Source organism: Asterias amurensis, chromosome 3, assembly GCF_032118995.1.
Source record: "Asterias amurensis chromosome 3, ASM3211899v1".
In the NCBI taxonomy this organism is placed as follows: Eukaryota; Metazoa; Echinodermata; class Asteroidea; order Forcipulatida; family Asteriidae; genus Asterias; species Asterias amurensis.
Window position 1 is genome coordinate 18,487,127 of NC_092650.1, and position 26,370 is coordinate 18,513,496.

Sequence of the window (26,370 nt, forward strand, 5' to 3'; positions counted from 1 at the left end):
AAACTCACCTTGTTCAAGTCGGCTTCTAATTAGAGGATCAGGGTTGGAAATAGCGCACTGATGATCAGGGTTTGTTGGTCTTCTGCAAAATATGGTTGACGATTGATGTACTATGGACCACTGGGGATTATTGTGCACGAAAAAGGCTGCGAATTTCACTTAACAAAGGCATGTTATAATAATTCACAATGTTGGTGGAGCTTTGTTTTGTATGCTTGGCTGGTTTTCTGATACAAGTGCATTAAACACAATCCCAATCGGTTTGGCGGGTTGTTTTTCTTCCAAAAAGCTAACCCCTCTGCCAGCACCACTATACCATAGCATTCCTTTTATGGCGTTAGTGTGGTCTCTTTGTAAAGCAGGTTGCAAGATAGTATTCAACCTTGTTATGTTACATTCGTAAAGTATACCGCCGGTAACGTCTTGGATCAAGACTATGCAAACTGTCATCTGAAGGAAAGTTGGGCAATGTAAATTGTAAATGAAAATCAGATAGGTCGTACAGTCTGACGGCCAAAGAGTAAATTTAATACTAAACTGAGATACTTCATAGTAAGACAATGTCATTGCGTTTCAATACATTGAAAGAAAATATCAGACTGGTTACAATGACGGAATGTGCATGCTATGAATATTCATTAGATATGTCATACAGTGAGAGTATGTGGAGGTAGCCTGGAGGCGGTATCTCACAAATTCAAACATAATATATACTGTGCTATGGACCCGGACCTTTTTCAGGACAAACAGCACAATCATCTTTTTACTTTTTACATTCTTCTAAGTGAGGAGGGTTTACTTACGCCCATTTATGTTAATAGGCCCACGTCCGTCAAGGTAAACAGTTCCCCTGTGGACCACACCTTGGCATTGGCCCCTTTTCGAGACGACGGCTTCGGCTTTGGATTCAGCTCAGGATAGCTTGGCACCGTCGGTTGATTTGATACTTTACGCGTGCTTTGCCGTATACGCGATCTTCAGGGCTTCAGACGAGAGAGCAAAGCCTCAAGCCGAATCCAAAGCCGAAGCCGTGGTTTCGAAAAGGGCCATAGGAGAGTGAGTTACGGAACAACAAGACCACCAAGGCAACAAATCCCAACGGAAGCACAGCACTGTGGCGACGTAAACTTGGTCATTACAATAAGAGGCCAATAATTCGAACACAATTTTCGTTACACCGTTCCCAAAGAAAGACAAAAGAAGACAGAAGTTCTTTTGTGAATAACTTCAAAGCCAGCTTTATCCGTTTGCTTTACATGGTATTATTTCAACCCCACGGTTTCATTCCACAAGGGAGAGCGTGCGGCTTGTCACAGACTCGTTCATACAGGCGTCTGGAACACGGAAGTATGACATAAGAACAAGTGAATCAGTCTGGTCATCAGAACCATCAAGCTTTGCAATATTTCAGTCGGTTTCAACTTTAGAACACGTCAGTAATGTAGTCTTCAAAGCAAGCTATACATGTTTGCTTTTAATACATGGTTTCATTCTTATTCCACTATACGGATAGCATATACATGAGTGTGCTATGATTGTCACGGGCTCGACACACAGAAGTTTGGAACATGCGAGTTTGGAAGAGCAACTTACCAGCTTTTTGACTGATTTCAGTCGGTTTCAACGGGAGTTTTAACCCCTTAAAGGTAAGTCATTTTCTCATGATCATCCGTATAAAAATGCAATAATCGTCATCTAGTTTAATGATGTTGTGATGTTAACTTATTACACGTTCGCACTAGTCGTAGGCAAGCCTAGTTGTACACACACACAAAATAAAAATGGTAGTGTAAAGCATGTGGGGTACCGTCAAGTATAAGTAAAAACAAATATATTGTGAGTTTTAATTCATCGTTAATGCACGGTCCCACTAAAAGCCGACAAGAAGCCGACAACGCCGACAACAAGTCCACAGTGCCGACAACATGCCGACAACAAGTTTTAAAAGCCTCAAAACAGCAAATAATTCAAATACTATAGAACTATGTGTTCTTTGTAATATAAACAGAAATGTAATGGCAAAACTTCACGAAAAGTCTAAATTTTTAACCAGAAAAAAACGAACTTACTCCGGAGAGTGGTCGGACGCCATCTTGGCTTAAAAACCGTGTTTCGACCAGTCCATTTAATTATACGATTATTATACGACTGACTGTTAATTGTAACGAGGTTGATCCTATCATAGTGAAATGTCTTCCTCCATGATCCTATGAAGTGGTCCAAAAAGTAGAGGGCTCATTTTACCTATATAACAACACCCAATTTAGAACCGTTCACGTTGTACCTCTCAAATTTAGAGTCATGTCTTATACACTTTTGCCAAGTATGATAGCAAAAAAACACGTGGCAAACTAATTAACCAAATTACAAGCAGTTTTTCTTAAAGTAACGCCACAGTATATCACTTCTTTTATTAAAGCCATTTCTGAACAGAACAAAAAATAAAAGTTCACAGATTTACAAATAACTTACAGAGTTTACAGAAGGTAATGATGAAAGACTTCCCTTGAAATATTATTCCATGAAATGCTTACTTGTTCAACAAATATTAAAAGAATTATCAATTCTCGATATCGAAAATAAAGGATTTATTTTAAACACACGTCATGACACGGCGAAACGTGCGGGAACAAGGATGGGTTTTCCCGTTATTTTCTCCCGACTCCGTTGACCGATTGAGCCTATATTTTCACAGGTTTGTTATTTTATATAGACGTTGTGATACACGAAGTGTGGACCTTAGACAATACTGTTTACCGAATGTGTCCAATGGCATTAATTAAAATAATAAAACATACATGTTAAAATTTATAATATATGCAAGGGAAGGTAAACATTTGGTAATTATTTAAATTGAATGGCAAAGATGGTTAGAAGCATTTAGCAGCTAGGTAGGATTTGAAACTTTGCATGGTGGAAATACGATATGTACCGCAAACCTTTCCATATCATAGCAGCTTTCCATAGAATAAAGTTCACTTCGGAGTAATGAATGGAGTTAAAAGTAAAATATATGTTTTTATGCCTCAACATTTGAATCAAAGAAGCGTTACCGCGGTGACAGTCACAGATTGTGTGATCCTATATAGGCATTAGTCTTCCTGAGTGGACACAATTTCACCAGATTTTCAACAATATCTCAAAAACGCGACCACCTTTTGAAACGAAAATCTAGGTTAATTTTATTGCAAAAAAACTACATTTATATTCGATATACTTTTGCCTCTAAAGAAAATCACTATATAATATATCTTATCAAAATATGTACAGGGGTGAAACTGAAGAGATATTTGCACGTAGTTGACAAAATGTACTTATTGCGCTCTTACTCCAAGCCAACTGGTTTTAGCAAAACAACAACAATTTTTAAAAACTTGTTATCAACACGTAAACCGCAATAAAAGGTACTACAAAAGAGTAGTTCAACCCACAATATTTTCCCGGGGTCGTTCTGCAGTGGGCCCCGGTGCCTACCTCTCGCTGACGCTTTTTACTAGCCAAACTATCCATATTTGGTCAGGAGATTTTACACGAAGGCTCCGAAAGTAAGTTTGGTTATTGTTATGTCCAGGGGCTTATAGAGTGGGCCCCGTTCTTTAGAATGTTATAGACGGTCGGCTTCGCAATGTCAGATTATATCCGCCTCCCCAATTGTACATCGAATCGGCCTTGACTGACAATAAACCCCACAATTGACATGCAAATAATATACATTTTTTTTCACACTTGTAACCGAACTTTCACAATCGTTTTCCCCCATATTCAACATAGATTTGCACAACTGTAAAACAAGTCATACTTTTGTATCCGTAGATTGGCATTATGTGTTGAGCCCACCCATCTTAAAGGCACTGGACATTATTGGTAATTACTTAAAATAAGTATTAGCATATAACCTTACTTGGTAGCGAGTAAAGGAGAGCTGTTAATATTTACACAAATTGTGCAAAAACAGCTCCCTCTGAAGTAACGTAGATTTCGAGAAAGAATCAGTTTCTCACTAAGTATAGGATAATGCCCGAGGTGCGCGCCATTCGTGGGTAAGAATGGCCCGAGGGCGAAGCCCGAGGGCCATTCGTACCCACGAATGGCGCGTTCACCGAGGGCATTATGCGAATTAACCCACACCTGTGACGTCATGCTATTGTTAAAATCGCTCCATTATTTCGCACGAATGGCGCGATATTGTTTAATTTTTAAGTCAATTGTTTGTATGTATTACGTAAGCTTGTTCACTCCAGTGAACACCACTGGTGGTGTGTGAACAATGGACGAAGACCAACATTTAGGAAATATGCTCGTTCCTTCGATAGTGGCATCATAGATCGGGAGCGAAAGTGGCAGCAGATAAGTGATTTTGTTTCTTGACTTTAAGTAAATTTATACAAGTTAGTGATAGAAACAGACTATCAGATGATGTTGTAGCCGACTTTCTCTGTCTACAAAAAAACCCAAAAGGTGAAGATAAAAGAAGTGACCTACCCGCGTACAAGCCTGTAGTTTCAGATTTGTTTTTAATAAACAAATTTAAGCTACCTTTATGATCAACAATTTCAGTTGAATTCCTGTTATTTTATGATGATATTGAAAAAAGTATCTTTGCAATCTTAAATTTTAGGGACTTTACTCACTTACCATGTTTGTGTATGATAAATTAAGCATTTGGAATTAATAAAAACAAAAACAAAAATACTGGTTAAAATGAAATTGATTTATCTGACTTTAAGACCTGCTTAAATTACTGTTGTAGTTCTATAATTATTTTTTAACATCTCAGCTAAATAATTTAATAATGTAGCTGTTCACTTGTGTGTCAACGATCATTTTGCAATACATGTGTAGCTCTATTAACCTGTGTTGAAAACCATTAAAAACAAAATAATGTATGGTCAATGGTGTCATTGACTTGATTTACTTTGTTCCCTAACTCTTTTATGCACAATGGGTGAATAGATGTACCCATCGCGCCATTCGTGCAAAATAATGGAGCGATTTAACAATAGCATGACGTCACAGGTGTGGGTTAAAATACTTTAATTTGAATTCGAGACCTCAGAATTAGAACTTGTGTATGCAACAATGGCGATTTTGCTTCCATTATCTCGAAACTTCGACGACCGATTGAGCTCAAATGTTCACATGTTTGTTATTTTATGCATATGTTGAGATACACCAAGTAAAAAGACTGGTCTTTGACAATAACCAAAGGTGTCTGGTGTCTTTAACCAAGTCCGCTAGGATGGGCTGATACTTGTACAGTTCTTGTTCAGGTGGTGGATGATGGAAATGATTATGCTGCATGAGGAATTAAGGGCAATTGAGCCCTCTGTTTAGAGCAATTAAAGGCAAACAATTTTGCAGTAATTATTCAAATGGTTTTACATCATTCGAGCTATAAATAGATACTGACAGGTCGAATCTTTGAGGGCTAAGTGATTCTTCGGAAAATTGTCCAATGCACATTATATAGGTAGGCCTACACGTCAGTTTACACTCAGTGCCTTGGATTACGCATGCTGTATTTCTCTGAACTTGATTATTTGACCGGTTGCAATACAACTTCAGTGGGATAAAAGATTTGTTTTTTAGCTCAATGCCAGTAAAATGACGTGTTACTCTTTCAAACAAAATGTAGGAAGGTAGCCTATGCGTTTCTCTGGTCTAACTCTTACATGACAATAATAATGTCTTTTAGATTTGCCTTGGTGGTTTCCTCGGGGTGTTAAAACGAAAACGAAAGCATTATTACTGTCACGCTTTTATATGCAAATCATTCATTTCTCGGGTCAAAGTACGGGTGTTATTCAATATCATTATCGGGTATGAAAGCTGTAGCAACGTGAAAATATCATTGATGTGTATATACTTTGCTGGAATTGTAAAACTTGCCATATTATTCAGCTTCGTGCTGCCATGTTGGTTTTTAATAACAATGAAATGAAATGAAATGAAAAAAAAGTATGATGGCAAAAAAAACATGTGGCAAACTATTTAACCAACTTACAAGCAGTTTTTCTTAAAGTAACGCCACAGCATATCACTTCTTTTATTAAAGCCATTTCTGAACAGAACAAAAAATAAAAGTTCACAGATTTACAAATAACTTACAGGGTTTACAGAAGGTTATGATGAAAGACTTCCCTTGAAATATTATTCCATGAAATGCTTACTTGTTCAGAAAATATTAAAAGAATTATCAATTCTCGATATGGAGAATAAAGGATTTATTTTAATCACACGTCATGACACGGCGAAACGTGCGGAAACAAGGGTGGGTTTTCCCGTAATTTTCTCCCGACTCCGTTGACCGATTTGAGCCTAAATTATCACAGGTTTGTTATTTTATATAGAAGTTGTGATACACGAAGTGTGGGCCTTGGACAATACTGTTTACCGAAAGTGTCCGATGGCTTTAACTAAAATAATAAAACTTACATGTTAAAATTAGTAATTTATAAAATATGCAAGGGAAGGTAAACGTTTGGTAATTATTTAAATTGAATAGCAAAGATGGTTAGAAGCATTTAGCAGCTAGGTAGGATTTGAAACTTTGCATGGTGGAAATACGATATGTATCACAAACCTTTCCATATCATAGCAGCTTTCCATAGAATAAAGTTCACTTCGGAGTAATGAATGGAGTTAAAAGTAAAATATATGTTTTTGTGCCTCAACTTTGGAATCAAAGAATCTTTACCACGGTGGGAGTTCTCAGATTGTGTTTTCCTATATAGGCATTAGTCTTCCTGAGTGGACACAATTGCACCAGATTTTCAACAATATCTCAAAAACGCAACCACCTTTTGAAACGAAATGCTAGGTTAATTTTTATTGCAAACAACTACATTTATATTCGATATACTTTGCCTCTAAAGAAAATCACTATATAATATATCTTATCAAAATATGTACAGGGGTGAAACTGAAGAGATATTTGCACGTAGTTGACAAAATGTACTTATTGCGCTCTTACTTCAAGCCAATTGGTTTAAGCAAAACAACAACAATTTTTTAAAAACTTGTTATCAACACGTAAACCACAATAATAAAGGTACTACAAAAGAGTAGTTCAACCAACAATATTTTCCCGGGGTCGTTCTGCAGTGGGCCCCGGTGCCTACCTCTCGCTGACGCTTTTTACTAGCCAAACTGTATCCATATTTGGTCAGGAGATTTTACACGAAGGCTCCGAATGTAAGTTTGGTTATTGTTATGTCCAGGGGCTTATAGAGTGGGCCCCGTTCTTTAGAATGTTATAGACGGTCGGCTTCGCAATGTTCAGATTATATCCGCCTCCCCAATTGTACCTCGAATCGGCCTTGACAATAAACCCCACTATTAGACATGCAAATAATATACATTTTCTTTCGCACTTGTAACCGAACTTTCACAATCGTTTTCCCCCATATTCAACACAGATTTACAGAAGTGTAAAATAAGTAATATTTTTGTATCCGTAGATTGACATTATGTGTTGAGCCCACCCATCTTAAAGGCACTGGCAGGACATTATTGGTAATTACTCAAAATAAGTATTAGCATATAACCTTACTTGGTGACAAGTAATAGGAAGAGGTTGATAGTATAAAACGTTGTGAGAAACGGCTCCCTTTGAAGTGGAGTAGTTTTCGAGAAAGAAGTAATTTTCAACGAATTTGATTTCGAGACCTCAAGTTTAGAATTTGAGGTCTCGAAATCAAGCATGTGAAAGGACACAACTTCGTGTGACAAGGATGTTTTTTCTTTCATAGTTATCTCGCAACTCCGATGACCAATCGCGCTCAAATTTTCACAGGTTTGTTATTTTATGCATTTGTTGAGAAACATCAAGTGAGAAGACTGGTTTTTGACATTAACCAATAGTGTCCACTGGCTTTAATTACTTGGTAGCGAGTAAAGGAGAGCTGTTAATAGTATACAACAATTGTGAAAAAACAGCTCCCTCTGAAGTAATGTAGATTTCGAGAAAGAAGCAGTTTCTCACTAAAATATTTTAATTTGATTTCGTGACCTCAGAACTAGATTTTGAGGTCTCGAAATCAAGCATCTGAAAGCAAACAACTTGTGTAAACAACAAGGGCGTTTTTGCTTCCGTACTATTCTCTCGAAACTTCGACGACCGATTGAGCTCAAATTTTCACATGTTTGTTATTTTATGCATATGTTGAGATACACCAAGTATACAAAGACTGGTCTTTGACAATAACCAAAGGTGTCCGGTGTCTTTAACCAAGCCGGCTAGGATGGGCTGATATTTGTACAGTTCTTGTTCAGTATGTTAGTGGTGGATGATGGAAATGATTGATATGATGCATGAGGAATTAAGGGCAACAGAGCCCTCTGTTTAGAGCAAGGACAAAATTTACGGTAATTATTCAAATGGTTTTACACCATAGATCTATAAATATTTATTGATAGCTCGAATCTTTTAGGGCCAAGGGATTCTCAGAAAATTGTCCAATGCACATTATATAGGTAGGCCTACACGTCAGTTTATACTCAGTGCATTTGGATTACGCATGCTGTATTTCTCTGAACTTGATTGTTTGACTGAGTACAATACAACTTCAGTGGGATAAAATATTTGTTTTTTTGGCTCAATGCCAGTAAAATGACGTGTTACTCTTTCAAACAAAATGTAGGAAGGTAGCCTATGCGTTTCTCTGGTCTAACTCTTACATGAAAATAATAATGTCTGTTAGATTTGCCTTGGTGGTTTCCTCGGGGTGTTAAAACGAAAACGAAAGCATTGTTACTGTCACGCTTTTATATGCAAATCATTCATTTCTCGGGTCAAAGTACGGGTGTTATTCAGTATTATTATCGGGTATGAAAGCTGTAGCACAAGAAAGCTGTAGCAACGTGAAAATATCATTGATGTGTATACTTTGCTGGAATGTACAACTCTTACTAATCTTTCTTAACTCGCATAAAATCTTATTTTCGTGAGTTTTTCTTTGAACTGAGCGAAGCATCATTAAAGTTGTTACTTGTCATAGCGTTGTAAATGTTGGATGTAGGCTATACAGTGCTGGAACTGATAAATATCCTCGGTAATTCCAGCTACAATCGATACCTGATGTAATGTGGACCGGTAAATTCACGACACGCAGAGTTGCGATGGAAGTAACCTAATCAAATAGACAAATGGGCTAAATAATGAGCTCACAATGTGAATCGTAGTATGAAAATAAAGACAGAATATATCTTTCGATAGTTTTAGTTCTAAATAAATGTACATGTATACGACAAAACAAACATGTGACAGTCCAAATGGACTATAGAGGGGGTAACCCAGTGTTTCCGCCCCAGGAGTAGGTGGCAACGGCCCCCTGGACAAAATAGATGGTAGCCCACACCTTGAAGTAGCCTTCAGGCCGTGTGATGTGTGTGGCGATTTGCATAAAAACAAATGACAGAAACAAGGGCGGTGTATATTGCACATGAGCCACAAGTGAATTGACTTCAATGGTATCCAAAGTGGCTTGGCAAGATGTTAGTTGTATACAAACTGATGATGAATTCACTCAATTCTAATTTCAGAATATTGAGCATTGATCTTTCTTCAGTGATAACATCCCAAACCACCACAAAACATGTACCAGCCATCTCTGAAACAGTGGGACGAAGACCGGAAGAGGTTAAGGGTCATCTATGATCATTCCCAGGCAAAACCAGTAGAGAGGAAGAACAAAATCAAGAAGAGTAGACAGGCGGCTTTCAGGTCTGTTCTGGCAGAGAGGACAAAGCCATCGATACAGCATCAAGACACCAAGTCGAACACGTCAGATTCATCATTGGGCAAAGAGCAAAGCGGAGCACACGCAAAAAGGTATAACCGTAGCTTCGGTGCATTCACCCAAACAGAATTTCGAGAGAAAAGGGTGTATAATTCATGGAATTCGACCCTTTTGCTAAAAGAGCCCACTTGGGCTAAAAGGCATTCACCATGTACATGAAGTGATGCTATTTTAGGATGCACATTGCTAAAACCCACCTCCCGTATTCGTCAAGGGAACTGCTATCTATAACTTCTGTAAATTCCATTGTTAAAACTGTACCAAAGTATCTGTATTGTTAACAATTGCTGAGTAATTGAGGTATCCACTCAATCGTATTTCTACAGAGACGAAGCTTCATCACAGAGACAAATAGGGTCTCATCACATGATACAGATCTTCATCAAGACGCCCAACATCAGCCCTAAAAACCTTTGTCTACGACTCAATCATAACACAACCGTTTCCGACCTGAAAAACATCATTCACAGCAAGTTGGGCATTCATCCAGCATTGCAAAATCTGTACACAAACAACCAAGGATTTAAGGTAGGTCTAGTTTTGTTTTTGTTTTTCTTATTCTTCTTCTTCTTATCCTCATCGTGGATATGTTGCCTTCACGTTCTGCTCACATTTGTACGTGTCTTCTGCATCTCTTCTTTATTTCAGGTCTCCCATCTTTCCTAATTTAACCTTTTCTATAAGTAAAGCCACCAAGAGAAGGTATTTGTCAAGTGGCTTCGCCTATAAGGCTATGACCGTTGTCTGCTAAAGGCAACGTTGAAGAATAAGACTTTTCAGCAACAGCTGAAACCACCATAATTGGGGACTTTCAACTTTTGAAAAACCTTTTAAAATATTTCAAATAACTTGGTAGACATGCAGGTATATCTTGCTTGTTTTTTGTTTTTTTTTTCCCAAACATGTAATTTTTCTGATTCTCTTTTCACTTATGATTGTATCAGTGCAAGTTAATAAAAAGATGGCGATAAAGACACTGACAACATTGTTGTTTACCTACAAACTGAGGGTTTGTCAAGTATTAAACGATATGAAAATACAAACAAATCTGAGTTTGTAGAAACTCAGAACAAGATAATCCCAGCAGGATTTAAGAATGATCGGTCAATATTGTTTCCCTCTTCAACAATCCCAGTTGTGTGATGATTTGACTCTTCTTGATCTTGGCATCAAACCGGAGACAAACATTGATCTAACACTAGCCAAAGGTTTGCTTGGAGGCGCCCCAACACGTGAGTAAAAATAGTCAATTATCATATAAAAAAACTAAAGGAAACTGACATGGCAAATTAAGTGTTTGTATGCTAATTACTGATGCAAATTTTAATGAGAAATTGATGCAGTTTTGGTGGGCGCTTCGACACAATTTTTCATAAATAGTGTTTGTACATGTATTCGCTATTCAGTTATGTGTGCTATTTATCAGCAGTAACTATACTTGGATTCCAAATATAGGCAAAACAAATTCCGCTTAGCCTTTAAAGGCAGTGGACACTATTGGTAATTACTTAAAATAATTATTAGCATAAAACTTTACATGGTAATGAGTAATGGGGAGAGGTTGATGGTATAAAACATTGTGAGAAACAGCTCCCTCTGAAGTGACGTAGTTTTCGAGAAAAAAGTATTTTTCCACAAATTTGATTTCGAGACCTCAAGTTTAGAATTTGAGGTCTCGAAATCAACCATCTAAAAGCACACAACTTCGTGTGACAAGGGTGTTTTTTCTTTCATTTATCACGCAACTTTGACGACCGATTGAGCTCAAACTTTCACAGGTTTGTTATTTTATGTATGTGTTGAGATACACCAAGTGAGAAGACTGGTCTTTGACAATTACCAATAGTGTCCAGTGTCTTTAAGGTCTAAAAGTGAACGATTTAAGAAGTTTATCTTTGTGCAACGTCTTACCGGTACGTTATTAGAAAACGTGAAATTTATAAAAACAAATATTTTACAACATGGAATATTTGAACAAAGTCTTGAAAGTTTTAACCCCATTTTTGTGTTTGCTTTATCTTTCCAAGAGTGTTTAAATGTTTGTACAGTGTACTAATGACGTTTTTCCGGAAAAAAACTATTGTTGTATTGGACAACGATTGATGAAACATTCCGGGACATCAAGATTATAATACGTATTCTTGCACACAGTACTTGAGAAGGAAATCTTTCTAAAATGGTCTTGAAGATGAAGCTTGCTTATGTTGCAAAAATGTATTTTATTATCTTAACATGTTCTTCCGGGAGTGCAGTTGACAAGGCAGTCCTACTACGGACTTTAGCGAGAAAACTCGGCACAGACTGGCAGCAACTCGCAGTCACGCTTCGGTTAGGACCAGCAGATATCAGCCAATTCGAAAGCCTCGTTGGGAGCAACCCAGAGGAACAGGCATTTCAGATGTTAGATTCTTGGTGGAGGAAGCAAGCTGATGACACAGATGACACATGGGCAGGGGAGTGGTTGAAAGCAGCATTGATTGTAATAGGTCGTCGAGATTTAGCTGCAAGGATCCCAGGTTAGAATAATAGTTGGACTATGCTTTTTTTGTATGTCAGTATAAAATAATCATCCAATTTAACAATTCATCAAAACAGCATTCAAATTCGCGGACGCTTCTTGGGGCGTAATCAGGGTGCGTCTGTAGTGGTAGCCATTTCTTTTGAATCACCAGTGTTTATGAAAACAGTCAATACCAAAACAGAAGACTATAATAATCGTACTTGCCTAAGCCATCTAAGACCGGGTTTTTTCAGCTTGTTCCAAATTTACTTTGAATAAGAAAACAGCGCAAGTGACATTTAACAATCAAGTATACGGCTTTATATCTTACAAGGTAAGTAGCAAAACTGCTCAAACTTTTGGAGACATTTCAAAATTTCAAATGTCGGCATGACATAATTTCTTTTGACGATGAGCCCATTAAGAAATGTCTTCATCAGATTTTCGTGGGACATGTGTATACAAACTATAATGTCGCCACACCTCCAAATGATTATCACCATGCAGTCGTTTTTATTTGTCATGGCAAATATATCTTATTTGTCTTAAGAAAACAAAGTCCAAAATTCAGTTTCTTGAGCGTAGCCAGCATGCGATAATGAGTAATGACTTTTATTACTTGAAAACACATGGGCTAAATGCTATCAGGACTGATTTTGGCATTGACTCATATGGACCAATAATCAATGATACCCCTAATTGGAAGATAGTTAAATGAACCTTCCAATTTTAATTATAACCTGAGTTCCATAAGCGTTATTTTGTTGAAGAAGAAAATTGCAGACAGATTTCATAAGATAAAACCTATTGTGTGATTGCTATTCTCCTCTTAGGTTATGCACGCACAACCACAGGAGCGAGTAATACAGACGAAGTTCACACCAGCAAGCAGTCAGCAGAACACCGGTCAATAACTGATTCACCTAGTATTGATGAGAAGATGTTACGAGTCCTAGCCGAGAACATTGGAAACGATTGGAAGCAACTCGCTACTTGTTTAGGTGTTAACGCTGCACAGATTGAAACCTATCAAATTGACTACCAAAGTGGCCTAAAGGAACAGGCATTCCAGATGCTACTGGGTTGGCTGAGAAGGCAATCTGACCAAAAGGAAGCTGAAAACGTGTTGATCGAGAAGCTTAAAGAAGTCGGCCGTTCTGACATGGTTCAAATGGTAACAGGTAAGTAAATAACTTTTTTAAAGACCTGGACACCTTTGGTAATTGTCAAAGACCAGTATTCTCACTTAATTGATTACCTCTTTCTCAAAAACAACGTCACTTCAGCGGGAGCCGTTTCATATTATTAACAGCTCTCAATTGCTCGTTTCAAGAAAGTTTTTATGCTAACATTTATTTTGAGTAATAACCAATAGTGTCCATACCTTTAAGCAGCACCCATTTGTCCCCATGATCGACACATTGGCGTGTACTGCCTAATAAACTAACACTGCTGTTTGTCTCGGTGATTCTGGGACATAGATACAAAAACTCTAAAACAGAAATAGAAACAACGGAAGAATAAAACCCTCACGAATTATAAACCACTAATATTTGTGGCGTGTCATGGCTGAGCTGTTAAGAGCACCGGATTCAAGCTCTGGGGCCAATTTCATAGAGCTGCTTAAGCAAAAAATTTGCTTAAGCACGAAAATAGCTCGCTTATTTTACACATGTTACTGGCCAAAATGTCCTGCCATATACATTACTTATGACTAGTATTTAGCTGTTGTTTACTTAGCATAACAATTGAGTGGTATCTTGGCCGGTAATATGATTTTACTAAGCAATGAATTTTTTGCTTAAGCAAACTTTTGTGCTTAAGCAGCTCTATGAAATTGGGCCCTGGTGTTTGATCAGCAGAGTGTGAGTTCGAATCCCGGTCGTGACACATGCTACGTAACATTGGGGAGGTAGTGCTTTCTGCTTTACCGGCCAGGCTTCGGATTGGTGATACCCAAGCCTACATCCATATGGACTGTAAAGTGGGTAACCCTGCTTCAGACCTAGGAGTAGGTGGCAACGACCTCTGGAAAAAAATAATTGCAGCCCACACCTTGAAGTAGCCCACACCTTCAGGTCTTGTGTGTCTGGCGACTTGCATGAACAAAATAGCCATTATGATTAATTTGATTATGGTGATATGAATTGTAATACACTACACTGCTAATGTACAGTTTCATTCTAAAGTGACTTCGCTCAGATCCCTTGTCCACCACCTCCAGTGAGGTACAACGAGTTTCAGGACTTTATTTACAGTTTACAGAGTCAGTTCCCCTTGTGATTTGTTTGATATTATTAAAGTGGCATCCCTTTAAGGTGATCCCTCAGGCTGCTACCACTTCCAAGCTTGTCTCATAAACTTTGATGTGATCCTTGATTACTAGACAGTTACTGGTTGAATGGCTTCTGACTTGCATCCCTGAGTAAAGATTAGTTTGGCAAAGTATGGATACCGCGACCATTGGGGCTATATATAGCTCAGAATAGACCTTTATCACGATGTCAACCATCTTGGTTATGTTCCCTGTTTTCGAAAACAGTAATGAATGCTAACATTCGTTGCACAAACATGGCACCAGACTATTATTTCGTCCAGCCTCAGTTTGGTTACAATGATTTGGTATTGAGTAAAATCAAGATGGCCATACCGTGCTAACGGTCTATAGAGAGTGCCTGCAGGTTAATCCAAATCCCACATTAGTTGTTTAACCAAGACTTATACAAACTATTTTTTGTACAGGTGTGACGGGGCTCCCTTTCAAAGCTACGAGTGAAACTTTGGTGAGTCATTACAAGGAGACAATGAAAGTGAACACATATCCAACACGTAAAGATCTGGCAGCTGATATGGAGCAACTTTACGTCAGTTTAGAACTTCTGCAAGAAACTAACCAACCTGGTCAGCCACTCATATTGGAGTCAGGTTCAAAGAAGGGAAAACATAAAACAAACCGTACAATGACATTTGATATTGGCGAACATGGGGTCGATGAAAACCAAAAAGAGTACACGAAAATTCCCCTCGATTCATACGAAGACATGTTAAGCTCTGATAAGAAGAGAATCTTAATCACCGCTGAAAGTGGGTATGGTAAGTCAACGCTTCTAAAGAAGATAGCTTATGACTGGGCTGTGTTACTGGGTGATACTCACTCGACTCCCCAAAAGAAAGAGTCGCCTCTGTCAAAGTTTAAGCTTGTCATCTTGTTGGAGATAAACAAAATGGGGGGGAAATTCAACATTGTGAATGAGACATTTTCTCAAATATTGCCTGAAACCGAATTTGAGAAGAAGCATCTCCAAAACTTAATCACACAACACCCAGATAAAGTTCTTTTTCTTCTTGATGGAGCAGATGAAGTCTCATTCGAGACACTTCAGAAAGCAGAAGAAGACTTCAGCGTTAACAATGTCCTCTCATTCAAGTCTCTGAAACGATGTAAGGTAATTGTAACAAGTCGTCAGTCTACCGCACTAAAGTTACTGACTTGCAATCCAGATTTCACACGAGTTAACATAGTTGGATTCGATGACAAGAATAAGAAAGAATATATCCGTAGATACTTCAGCAACTATGATTCTGAACACCATGATCATGTTTATTCTGAAATAAATAAGTCTGAAACACTCCGTAGTTTAGGGGAGATTCCTCTGTTTCTTTGGCTAATGTGTTCATCTTTAACACAGCCCGGAAGTCAACTACCTGACAGGATTTCAGAACTGCTTCGTCTCGCCACCACCTTAATGTATGAGCAAAAGATAAGCAAAGATTGCACATCCAAGCCCCAGCAGAAAATAACCGAAGAGGGGTTTAATTTGCTGATGACCAAACTTGGGCAGGTTGCACTTGGAAGTTTGATGTTTACAAGTCGTGGAAAGCATTCCTTCGCAGTTTCAGAGTTTGATTCAGAGGACGATGTCAATTTGGGATGTGATGTCGGCTTGCTGGCCCGAGTACAAACCATGCACGGTATGAAAAAGGTCGAACGAGTCAAGTTCTACCACACGATATTAATGCAGTTTTGTTGTTCCGTTTACCTGTCTGGTATTACGGAGTCTGGCAATACTGGCAAATTCAACGAGTACATGTCAACATTGTTAGAGGGAGACGTAGAAAGATTTGGATACTTATTCCGTTTCTGCAGCGGACTGAACACGAAAGCCGCACAATGCGTTGTAGAAATGACCAAGAAGCACCTTTCGGTTTACAATAAAAACACTCCTGTTGATTGCGAAAGGTATATCTGTTTGCATAAGATAATGATGTTGGCTTTGTTTGAAGCCAAGCTTGGTGTGACTGTCAAAACCCTTGAGCTAGATGAGTGGGTAAGATTTCCATACGTGCTGAAAGGAGAAGACCTACTGGCAGCACATTACTTTGTTCAAAACCTACAGCAACGATCCAGTCTTCAGCATGTTTCACATTTAACGATAATATGTCAAGGACAAACCGATTTAGATCTCCTAGAACAAACAATGGCTGGAATAGTGATGTGTGATTTAAATTTATGTGTAGTTGGAGTCAGTATGAGGGACATGATACATACACTCAAAAACATTTCTAAATGTTTAATATTACTGTCACTCCAAAAATGTCAGTTAAGCTGTGCTTCTGTCCCTGAACTTTTCAAGTTACTTAAATCTGCTACCCAGTTGAAGATACTTGAGTTGAGTGGAAACAATTTGCACGGTTTGAAATCGGTTCAGATGCCCAACAATCTTTCCTTAGGGTACTTGATACTTAATGACTGTAAGCTGACACAGGATGATATCGGGCCACTTTTCTCCATCGTGGCTGCAGCAGGTAGTGTAACAAAACTGCGTATACATGAAAATGATCTCCATGGTATTAAGGCGGAAGAGATAACTCCTGTTTCCTCATTGGACGAATTGCATCTAATTGCATGTGGTATACAAAGTGATGATATTGGACCACTTTTCTCAGTCGTGGCTGCTGCAGGTAGTGTATCGACACTTTTTTTAAACAAAAACGATCTCCATGGTATTCAAGGGGACCAGATAACTCAAGTTTCTTCCTTGAAACATTTGTATCTAGTGGCGTGCGGTATACAACGTGATGATATTGGGCCACTTTTCTCCATCGTGGCTGCTGCAGGTTGTGTATCGACACTTTTTTTAAACAAAAACGATCTCCATGGTATTCAAGGGGACCAGATAACTCAAGTTTCTTCCTTGAAAGATTTGTTTCTAGTGGCGTGCGGTATACAACGAGATGATATTGGGCCACTTTTCTCCATCGTGGCTGCTGCAGGTTGTGTATCGCTACTTTTTTTAAGCAAAAACGATCTTCATGGTCTTAAGGGAGACGAGATAACTCCTGTTTCGTCCTTGAATGAACTGCATCTTAACGCGTGTGGTATACAGAGTGGTGATATTGTGCCACTTTTCTCCATCGTGGCGGCTGCAGGAAGTGTATCGAAACTTGTTTTAGATCAAAACAATCTGCATGGTATTAAGGGAGACGAGATTACTCTCGTTTCTTCCTTGAATGAATTGCATCTTTACGAGTGTGGTATACAAAGTGATGATATTGGACCACTTTGTTCCATCGTGGCTGCTGCAGGAAGTGTATCGAAACTTGTTTTAGATAAAAACAATCTCCATGGTATTAAGGGAGACGAGATTACTCTCGTTTCTTCCTTGAATGAATTGCATCTTTACGAGTGTGGTATACAAAGTGATGATATTGGACCACTTTGTTCCATCGTGGCTGCTGCAGGAAGTGTAAGGACACTTGTTTTACGCAAAAACGATCTCCATGGTATTCAAGGGGACCAGATAACTCAAGTTTCTTCCTTGGAAGATTTGTCTCTAGAGGAGTGCGGTATACAACGTGATGATATTGGGCCACTCTTCTCCATCGTGGCTGCTGCAGGTAGTGTATCGACACTTCTTTTAAGCAAAAACGATCTTCATGGTCTTAAGGGAGAAGAGATAACTCCTGTTTCGTCCTTGAATGAACTGCATCTTTACGCGTGTGGTATACAGAGTGGTGATATTGTGCCACTTTTCTCCATCGTGGCTGCTGCAGGAAGTGTATCGACACTTGTTCTAAACGACAACAATCTCCATGGTATTAAAGGGGACCAGATAACTCCTGTTTCTTCCCTGATTGAACTGCATCTAGAGGCGTGCGGTATACAAAGTGATGATATTTGGCCACTTTTCTCCACCGTGGCTGCTGCAGGAAGTGTATCGACACTTGTTTTAGACAACAACAATCTCCGTGGGATTACGGGAGACGAGATAACCCCTGTTTCTTCCTTGAACGAACTGCATCTTTACGCGTGTGGTATACAAAGTGATGATATTGGGCCACTTTTCTCCATCGTGGCTGCAGCAGGTAGTGTAACGAAACTTGTTCTACACAATAACTGTCTTCATGGTATTCAAGGGGACCAGATAACTCCCGTTTCTTCCTTGAATGAATTGCATCTTTACACATGTGGTGTGCAAAGTGCTGATATTGGGCCACTTTTCTCCATCGTGGCTGCTGCAGGTAGTGTAACGAGACTTGCTTTAGTCGAAAACGATCTCCGTGGTCTTAAGAGAGACGAGATAACTCTCGTTTCTTCGTTGAATGAACTGCATCTTTACGAGTGTGGTATACAAAGTGGTGATATTGGGCCACTTTTCTCCATCGTGGCTGCTGCAGGTAGTGTAACGAGACTTGTTCTACGCAATAACTATCTTCATGGTATTCAAGGGGACCAGATAACTCAAGTTTCTTCCTTGAAAGGTTTGTATCTAAAGGCGTGCGGTATACAACGTGATGATATTGGGCCACTTTTCTCCATCGTGGCTGCTGCAGGTAGTGTATCGACACTTGCTTTAGACGAAAACGATCTCCGTGGTCTTAAGAGAGACGAGATCACTCCCGTTTCTTCCTTGACTGAATTGTATCTTTACACATGTGGTGTGCAAAGTGCTGATATTGGGCCACTTTTCTCCATCGTGGCTGCTGCAGGAAGTATAAAGAAGGTTTATCTCCGTTATAATAATCTACATGGTATTCAGGTGGACCGGATAACGCCTGTTTCTTCGTTGGAGTTAGTGAGTCTGACTGATTGTGGTCTAAATGTTGATGACTTTGAGGCACTTTCTTCGTCCCTGAACATGCTAATCCGGGGTTCCATTCTTTATACACCACCGCCTACTTTCAAAGAGTTGCTTGATTTTTTTTCAAATCATCCTGTTTAGCTTTGCAAACAAGTGTGCTAAAGTGCAAGCTTTTCTCAAAGGTTTGGGGAACAAATTCTTACTTGTGCACAGCACCGGAGGGTTAGCATGCCTGATACCCATGTTAACATTGTTTCATGTGGCCACGGCGTTGTACATCCAGTAACACATGGCAGAAATTGAATGCATTCTGGTTAGCTTGTTCACTTTGAAATACTCAGAAATGCTAGAAACCTGAAGGCAGCGGACACTATTGGTAGTTACTCAAAACAAGTATTAGCATAAAACCTTTCTTGGTAACGAGTAATGGGGAGAGGTTGATAGTATAAAACATTGTGAGAAACGGCTCCCTCTAAAGTAATGTAGTTTTCAAGAAAGAAGTAATTTTCCACAAATTTGATTTCGAGACCTCAAATTTAGAACTTGAGGTCTCGAAATCAACCATCTAAACGCACACAACTTCGTGTGACAAGGGTGGTTTTTTATAATTATTATCTCGCAAGTTCGATGATCGATTGAGCTCAAATTTTCACAGATTTGTTATTTAATGCTTATGTTGAGATACACCAACTGTGAAGGCTAGTCTTTGACAATTACCAATAGTGTCCACTGCCTTTAAATAGGGATCAGTATGGCCCCGTGCATGTGTTGTAACTGTGTATATAGTGCAGACGTCAGGCCGCGCGACGTTTACACTGGCTTTACCATAACTTTCATGTAATTGTTCTCTAACAAAAATGGTGAGCGTAAATGACATTGGCCATTAGTGACGTATGTCGTCATCAACCATTCGTTAAAACAGCTTTGATTGGAGAGAGGGGCAAGACCATTCCAATGTTGAATGTAATTTATATACATATGAAGTCAATAAGAGTTGATATAGTTTGTTTAAATGTCCCACATTGTACATACACACATAGTATAGGCCATATACAGTGAAATTCACGTTGGTTGGCTTGTCTAAAGTACAATACACTAACACATTTTGAACGGAAATGATATTTTAAACTTGTTTATAATAGTGTATTTGTCTATTTTGTATTTGTATTTTAGTGTAATGGGTAGGCCCAACACTTCTGATGTTTTCCCTATTTTTATTATATTGATCAAAATTAGGCCCGAAACTCAAGGAATTGAAAAATATAGAAACACTTCTGTCGTTGACGGCGTGCGTCTAAATTACAATACTTCGAAGTCCTTTGTGGGGTGTTGCATTTTGTTTTACCTCCATGTTGCGACGAAGAGGCTATACAAAACGGAGCCCAAAAATATGAAGTAAAGTGAGTGATTCTTTCTGAAAAGCACAAGAGTAGAAGGTTGTTTAAATTCTTTTTCGTTTTTACACAATATTAAAATCATTTTGTTTATTCTCATAGTGGACTCAATTTACTTATTGATTGACAACTTTAAATGGATTTCTTCAAAGAATATTATGTTATTTCCGTTTTCGTATAAGCGAGTCTTTACTCACCGAATTCAATGTGTACGGTTAACGAGTCAATGTGTGGGAAAGTCATTTCTTTGCGTGCTTGAAATGAATAAGTGCAAGCTAATAACAATTTCGTCACTGACGCCTGACATCTTTCAATAAATATATTTTAAGTGTACAATTTAATGTAAGAAAAGTGTGTGTTTTAAAGGCACTGTGCACGTTTGGTAATTACTCAAAATATATATTAGCATAAAAAAAATATCTTGGTATTGAGCAACGGAGAGCTGTTGTGGGTGTATAAAACAGTGTGAGAAACTACTCCCTCTGAAGTAACGTAGTTTTTGAGTAGAAAGAGGTAATTTCTCATCAAACTAATAAAAGACTTCTGGCCAGAAGCCTTTTATTCCTATCTGACTAGCATAAAATTTGTACAACAAGGGTATTTTTTCTTTCATCATTTTCTTTCAACTTCCACTACCAATTGAGCCCGAATTTTCGCAGGCTTGTTATTTTATGCATATGTTGGGATACACCAAGTGAGAAGACTGGTCTTTGACAATTACCAAACGTGTTCAGTGCCTTTATTGCCACTCTCTATTGGTTGATTTAATCATATCTTAATATGTAGATGTATACAATAAAACTAACCTGTGGACATTTCATTTCAAAAGTTGGTTGTTTTTTCGGTATCGCATAGTCGACGCACGAAGAATAATTCCTAATTTTGACTACACAATATGAAAAACGTTACTATCAGTAACGCTTCTCAGATTAGAAATTGGGGGAATAAAAACTGATATATTTTTACAAAACCACATTAATCGAAGTGAAATTTTCCTTAGAATCTATACTATTAAAAGCGTAACCCGCGCCATCTTGGGATGAAAATTAGAAGGTCCAGTGGCATGGCATCCTTGTGGAATCCAACACGGTTGTGTCGTGTCAGACGTCGGGTTGCAAGTCTACAAAACCCTGACCCGAACTCCCTCTTAAGAGTTGTCTGATTGGCTGGAGTCACGAGCGATATCTCCTTACATGTGTGGTTGTCTGGTTTTGATATGGGCCACCTGTTGGTCGAAGGGGGAAGCCGTAGGCTGCACACAGAGTCACCTCTGTGGTTGTCTGGTTTTGATATGGGCCACCTGTTGGTCTAAGGGGATGGCAACCTCGGACTCCCATTAACATTCCAGAGTGACCAGAGTGACTTATTGATGTTTCGCAGAGGGGTAAATGGCATTGTGTATATACCATTTTGTACAGGGGGGTTTAATTTCGCGTGTTAAATAAAAAACATTAGGCTTTAATACATGCATCTGTTACATATGTGTTTATTACAATTAAGTCACTCATGTAGGCCTACCCAACTTTCTAGCATTTTTTAAACGCATCATACAGCAACCCATTGTTGTGAAACTTTATTTGTTCCATTTAACTCTGCACCATTAGTGGTACAGTCCATAATGTCATCCCCCACACACAGAACGTATACACGCAAAAGTTGAAACATTTTCAAAAAGAAAGTGAATACATTACTGATTCTTTTCATATACATTGTAAAGGTTTTGCCAATTAAACCTACAAAAGAGTACATGAAATCACCGTTTGAAAATAGAATGCCTTCATAGTTACGAACTTTGTGAAACATCAACAGCTGTTTTGAAGCTGTAAACGCACATTCCATTCAAAGTACTGATTGGAAGCAACAAAATTGTTAGAACGCAGTTTGGTCAGGACTCAGGATGTAGATTTTGCCAAATCCGTTTTGTATTAAGCAATCGGCCGTCGGGTTTTGTTAACGAAAGAGCCTTCACGTGCAGCTGAATCGGGTACTTTTTACGAATTTCTCCATACAAAATTAACCAAACTGGCCTACAAACCCTTAAAACAACAAGGCAAATATTTCTGAAAGTGAATTAAGTGAGAGGATGTATGGGTAGCTGGCATACAAACCCTCAAAATAACTAGGCAAATGTTTTCTGAAAGTGACTTAAGTGAGAGAATGTAGGAGTAGTTATTAAAGACCAATAAAATTACCGTTTCTATTATTTTAGTTTGTATAGGGTTCTACAGATAATTATGATAACATATACAAAAGGATGTTTTATCAGGGGATTTCGTCATGCGGGGCGCGCGCCCCGGCGGATGTTGACCAGAAAGTTAACATGAGAATTAGTTGATATGAGAATAAACTAAAAATTAATGAGGCCGACGCTCTGTTACTCCCAAAAGCGGTGGTAAAAACAGTAGATAAGATGTTGCACAGCATGTTCCGAAAACTCGCTTTATTTGGTGCTCAGACAACTTTGTATGCGTCGTTGGACGTACGCTCAATAAATCACGATGAATGCGGCCTTAGATTCTAAAATCGTGTACACGTCATTGGAAACAAAGCAAAAACCATTCAACAGTTATAGCAACCAATCATTAAATATATCTATTTTCAATACAATTTTGCAGAATTTGACTTTGTCGTTAAAGTCCATACCAACTGGCGCGGGTTTTTTTTATCTGCTGTATACCAGAATTTCTTCGAAGCTTCCTTTTCAGTCAGATAAACTCCGCGGCTATTAGTGGCTGTGATTATGAGTTTGTTTTAAAAGAGGGTACCACTTTCATACAAGCCTTTTTAGTCGGATTTCTCCTCTGCTATTAGCAGCGGTGATAATTGATGAGGGGGAGACCAGACTTAGACCACTCAAATTCGTGGCTATCGGTGGCTATGGATTTGTTGCTAAGGGAACCAAATACCACTGCTGATTCCAAATTCAGCGTGTTATACATTGTCCGATTGGCCCATCTCCATATAAATTAACCAAACTGGACGTACAGACCCTCAAAATAACAAGGCAAATGTTTCACAAAGTTCGTAACTACAATGAAAGCAGTTTTGGCGGGACTCAGAATGTACATTTTGCTAAGTGTAACTGAATTATTATTACCTGTAAGAATACCTCCCTTGCCCCCACATTACCTTTTACAAATACTAGAATCCTCCTCATCTAGCGGGGTGCCGCGCGAAGCGCGGCATCCCGATAGAAGGTATTATATGTCTGTTTTTTTTTCGGGGTGGGGGCGGTGGGCACCCTCCATAGTAATCCCCCTTGTTGAGCCCCTCCCCCATGGTTTTAAACACTTCCTCAAAGTTTACTGACTCGATGCTGAGCTAAGACTACCCAGTTTATTCCACTCTGACAATTATGATCTCGTGAAAGAATTGTTTACGCCACGTCCAGACCCAGTTTGCAGCGCACCAACAGCGCGCTGTAGGCTTATATGCCCATACTCCTTGTCCTTGATTTCGAAATTTTGTCATTTAATATCGACCGATAATGACGAAATCCCCAAAAGGAGTAGGCCTTCAGCAAAATGACTACACAAAATGACTCCACAAAATGGCCGACCGTGTTTGTTCAAAGAAAACCGTGTAATTTCGAGGGATGTTTGTGTGGATCATTCTACCTCGACCGATCCAATTCCAAGGCAATGGTGTAAATGTCATTAATTATTTGATACAGTGCGAATTCTGTCAACACAAACATTTTTGTGCAGGAATTTGTCTAGGAAGTTACTCCTGAATTTCGAATAAAATGTACCAACGTGGAATATAAGAAAAATCACCATTTTTGATCACATTTAGACATTTTATTCCAACATTAGCAACAACAAACAAAATGTATGAATTACACACAAACTACAATATCAATTGAAACATCATTCAAGATAGGCCTACTCTGTTACATAAACAGTTATAAACAATTATATTTTAAAGGCAATGGACACTATTGGTAATTGTCAAAGGCCAGTCGTCTCACTTGGTGTATCTTAATATACGCATAAAATAACAAACCTGTGAAAATTTGAGCTCAAGTGTTCATCGAAGTTGCGAGATATGAATGTAAAAAAAAAAACCTTTGTCACACGAAGTTGTGTACTTTCAGACGCTTGATTTCGAGACCTCAAGTTCTAAATCTGAGGTCTCGAAATCAAATTCGGGGAAAATTACTTCTTTCTCGTAAACTACGTTACTTCAGAGGGAGCCGTTTCTCACAATGTTGTATACTACCAACAGCTCCCCATTACTTGTCACCAAGTAGGATTTTATGCGAATAATTACTTTGAATAATTACCAATAGTGTCCACTGCCTTTAAACAAAGACCGTTATTGATATCCGAGTATAACAATTATACAAATCTGCGTATAAGAAAATAAAGGTATACATAATAGTCTGAGTTATTGTATTGTTCTCTTCTCTAAAAGAGTATTGCTAAATTAATACTTCAACGCATGATGACGCATGACAATAACAATTATCTCACGTTCAAATTCTGTTTGAATTAAAAACTGATATATTTTTCATGAACCACCACCATTATTTTGAAGTGAAATGATTCACAAAATGCATAATACTATCGAAAGCTGAAGTGCTAAGTTTTGATTGACATTATTGACGTGGCATTATGTTTTGGAATAATTTGAGTTACTCAATTAAACCTTTAATCACTCTTCCTGCATTCACAAGAAAACAAAATTCTTGATGCTTATTCGTAGGTTTGAAGTATATTGTTAACTTACTCACTATCATCTGTCGTGTATTCTGTTTGTCTAGTCTGTCTTGTGTTTTCTTTCTTCTGTATAGTATTTTATGTTGTTTGTCTGTCCATAGGTTAAGGCACATAAGCTTCTGCTTCATCCTAACCTGATTGTTGTCCTACTTTAAAAGCTTCATAATATATAACTATCTAAATCATTGTAAACTGTCATATTCTAAGATGCTAAGTAATACTGTAAACTACTCATAATTTGAATTTAATTATAAAACTTTGTAAAATATGTAAGTGTACATGTAGGGCAGCAATGAAATAAATGTGTGCAAATATAATGTAAATATGTATTTTCCCTTGAATCAAAATACGCACCATTATGAGTTTGCCTGGTTTTGTTATATATATTATAATCACCTAATGCTTTCTACAGCGGTCGGCCCAAAATAATTCAAGATCACTCCGTCATGTTTTGCATCCTAAAGGCCCCCGCTATATGCTTATATTGTAGAGGGGGTGTGACAAAAGTCCTTGATAATAAGTTCTTGTGATAGGATAAGCACAGTGTAAAAACTACATACAAAAGAGCGTTCCACCCAAAGTTTCATAATTGTATCGAGTGTAGGAAATTGTTTTGCATGGTGGAGATATGTAAGGTTAACGGTAACACCATTGTAATGATAATCTATATAAACAAATAAAAATTAAAAAAATGAGTTGGGGTGGTATCGAAACCGTTGGTTTCAACTCGACATTTTCGATCAGTGGCTCTCTAATTGTCTTGTGGAGAACCGCAAACTTACTATGATCATGGAGCTCCTTCTGTATAGCTCCATGCTATGATGTATCAAGTGTATACAAACTGATTTTTGAGACTGAAATTTACACGCTGTT

General features: G+C 38.3%; 2 protein-coding genes across 3 annotated transcripts in view; one reads left to right on the forward strand and one right to left on the reverse strand.

The window, feature by feature from the left end:
• The window catches only part of LOC139935478 (stimulated by retinoic acid gene 6 protein-like), a 20,514-nt gene extending 19,464 nt beyond the window's left edge, over positions 1-1,050 (reverse strand). Inside the window, exons 1-2 of one of the 2 annotated variants that reach the window (XM_071930107.1) lie at positions 804-1,050; positions 9-82 (exon numbers count right to left, since the gene is read on the reverse strand). The gene's annotated coding sequence lies outside the window, so the exon portion shown is untranslated. Of the gene's footprint in view, positions 1-8; positions 252-803 lie in introns of those variants that run through there. The other variant, XM_071930108.1, reaches the window with a different exon arrangement.
• Positions 1,048-26,358, forward strand: LOC139935477 (uncharacterized). The gene is made up of 7 exons (XM_071930106.1): positions 1,048-1,646; positions 9,544-9,832; positions 10,127-10,328; positions 10,936-11,032; positions 12,053-12,316; positions 13,134-13,481; positions 15,043-26,358. Exons 2-7 carry the CDS (start codon positions 9,597-9,599, stop codon positions 19,521-19,523), a joined length of 5,628 nt encoding a protein of 1,875 aa, XP_071786207.1. The 5' UTR covers positions 1,048-1,646; positions 9,544-9,596; the 3' UTR covers positions 19,524-26,358.
• Positions 26,359-26,370: the final 12 nt, after the last annotated feature.

Bases quoted from the DNA above. Each gene is read 5' to 3' on its own strand.
- LOC139935477 (XM_071930106.1), top strand. From the start codon at position 9,597: ATGTACCAGCCATCTCTGAAACAGTGGGACGAAGACCGGAAGAGGTTA. The intron at 9,833-10,126 runs GTATAACCGTAG...GTATTTCTACAG, and splicing joins AGCGGAGCACACGCAAAAAG to AGACGAAGCTTCATCACAGA. The intron at 13,482-15,042 runs GTAAGTAAATAA...TTTTTTGTACAG, and splicing joins CATGGTTCAAATGGTAACAG to GTGTGACGGGGCTCCCTTTC.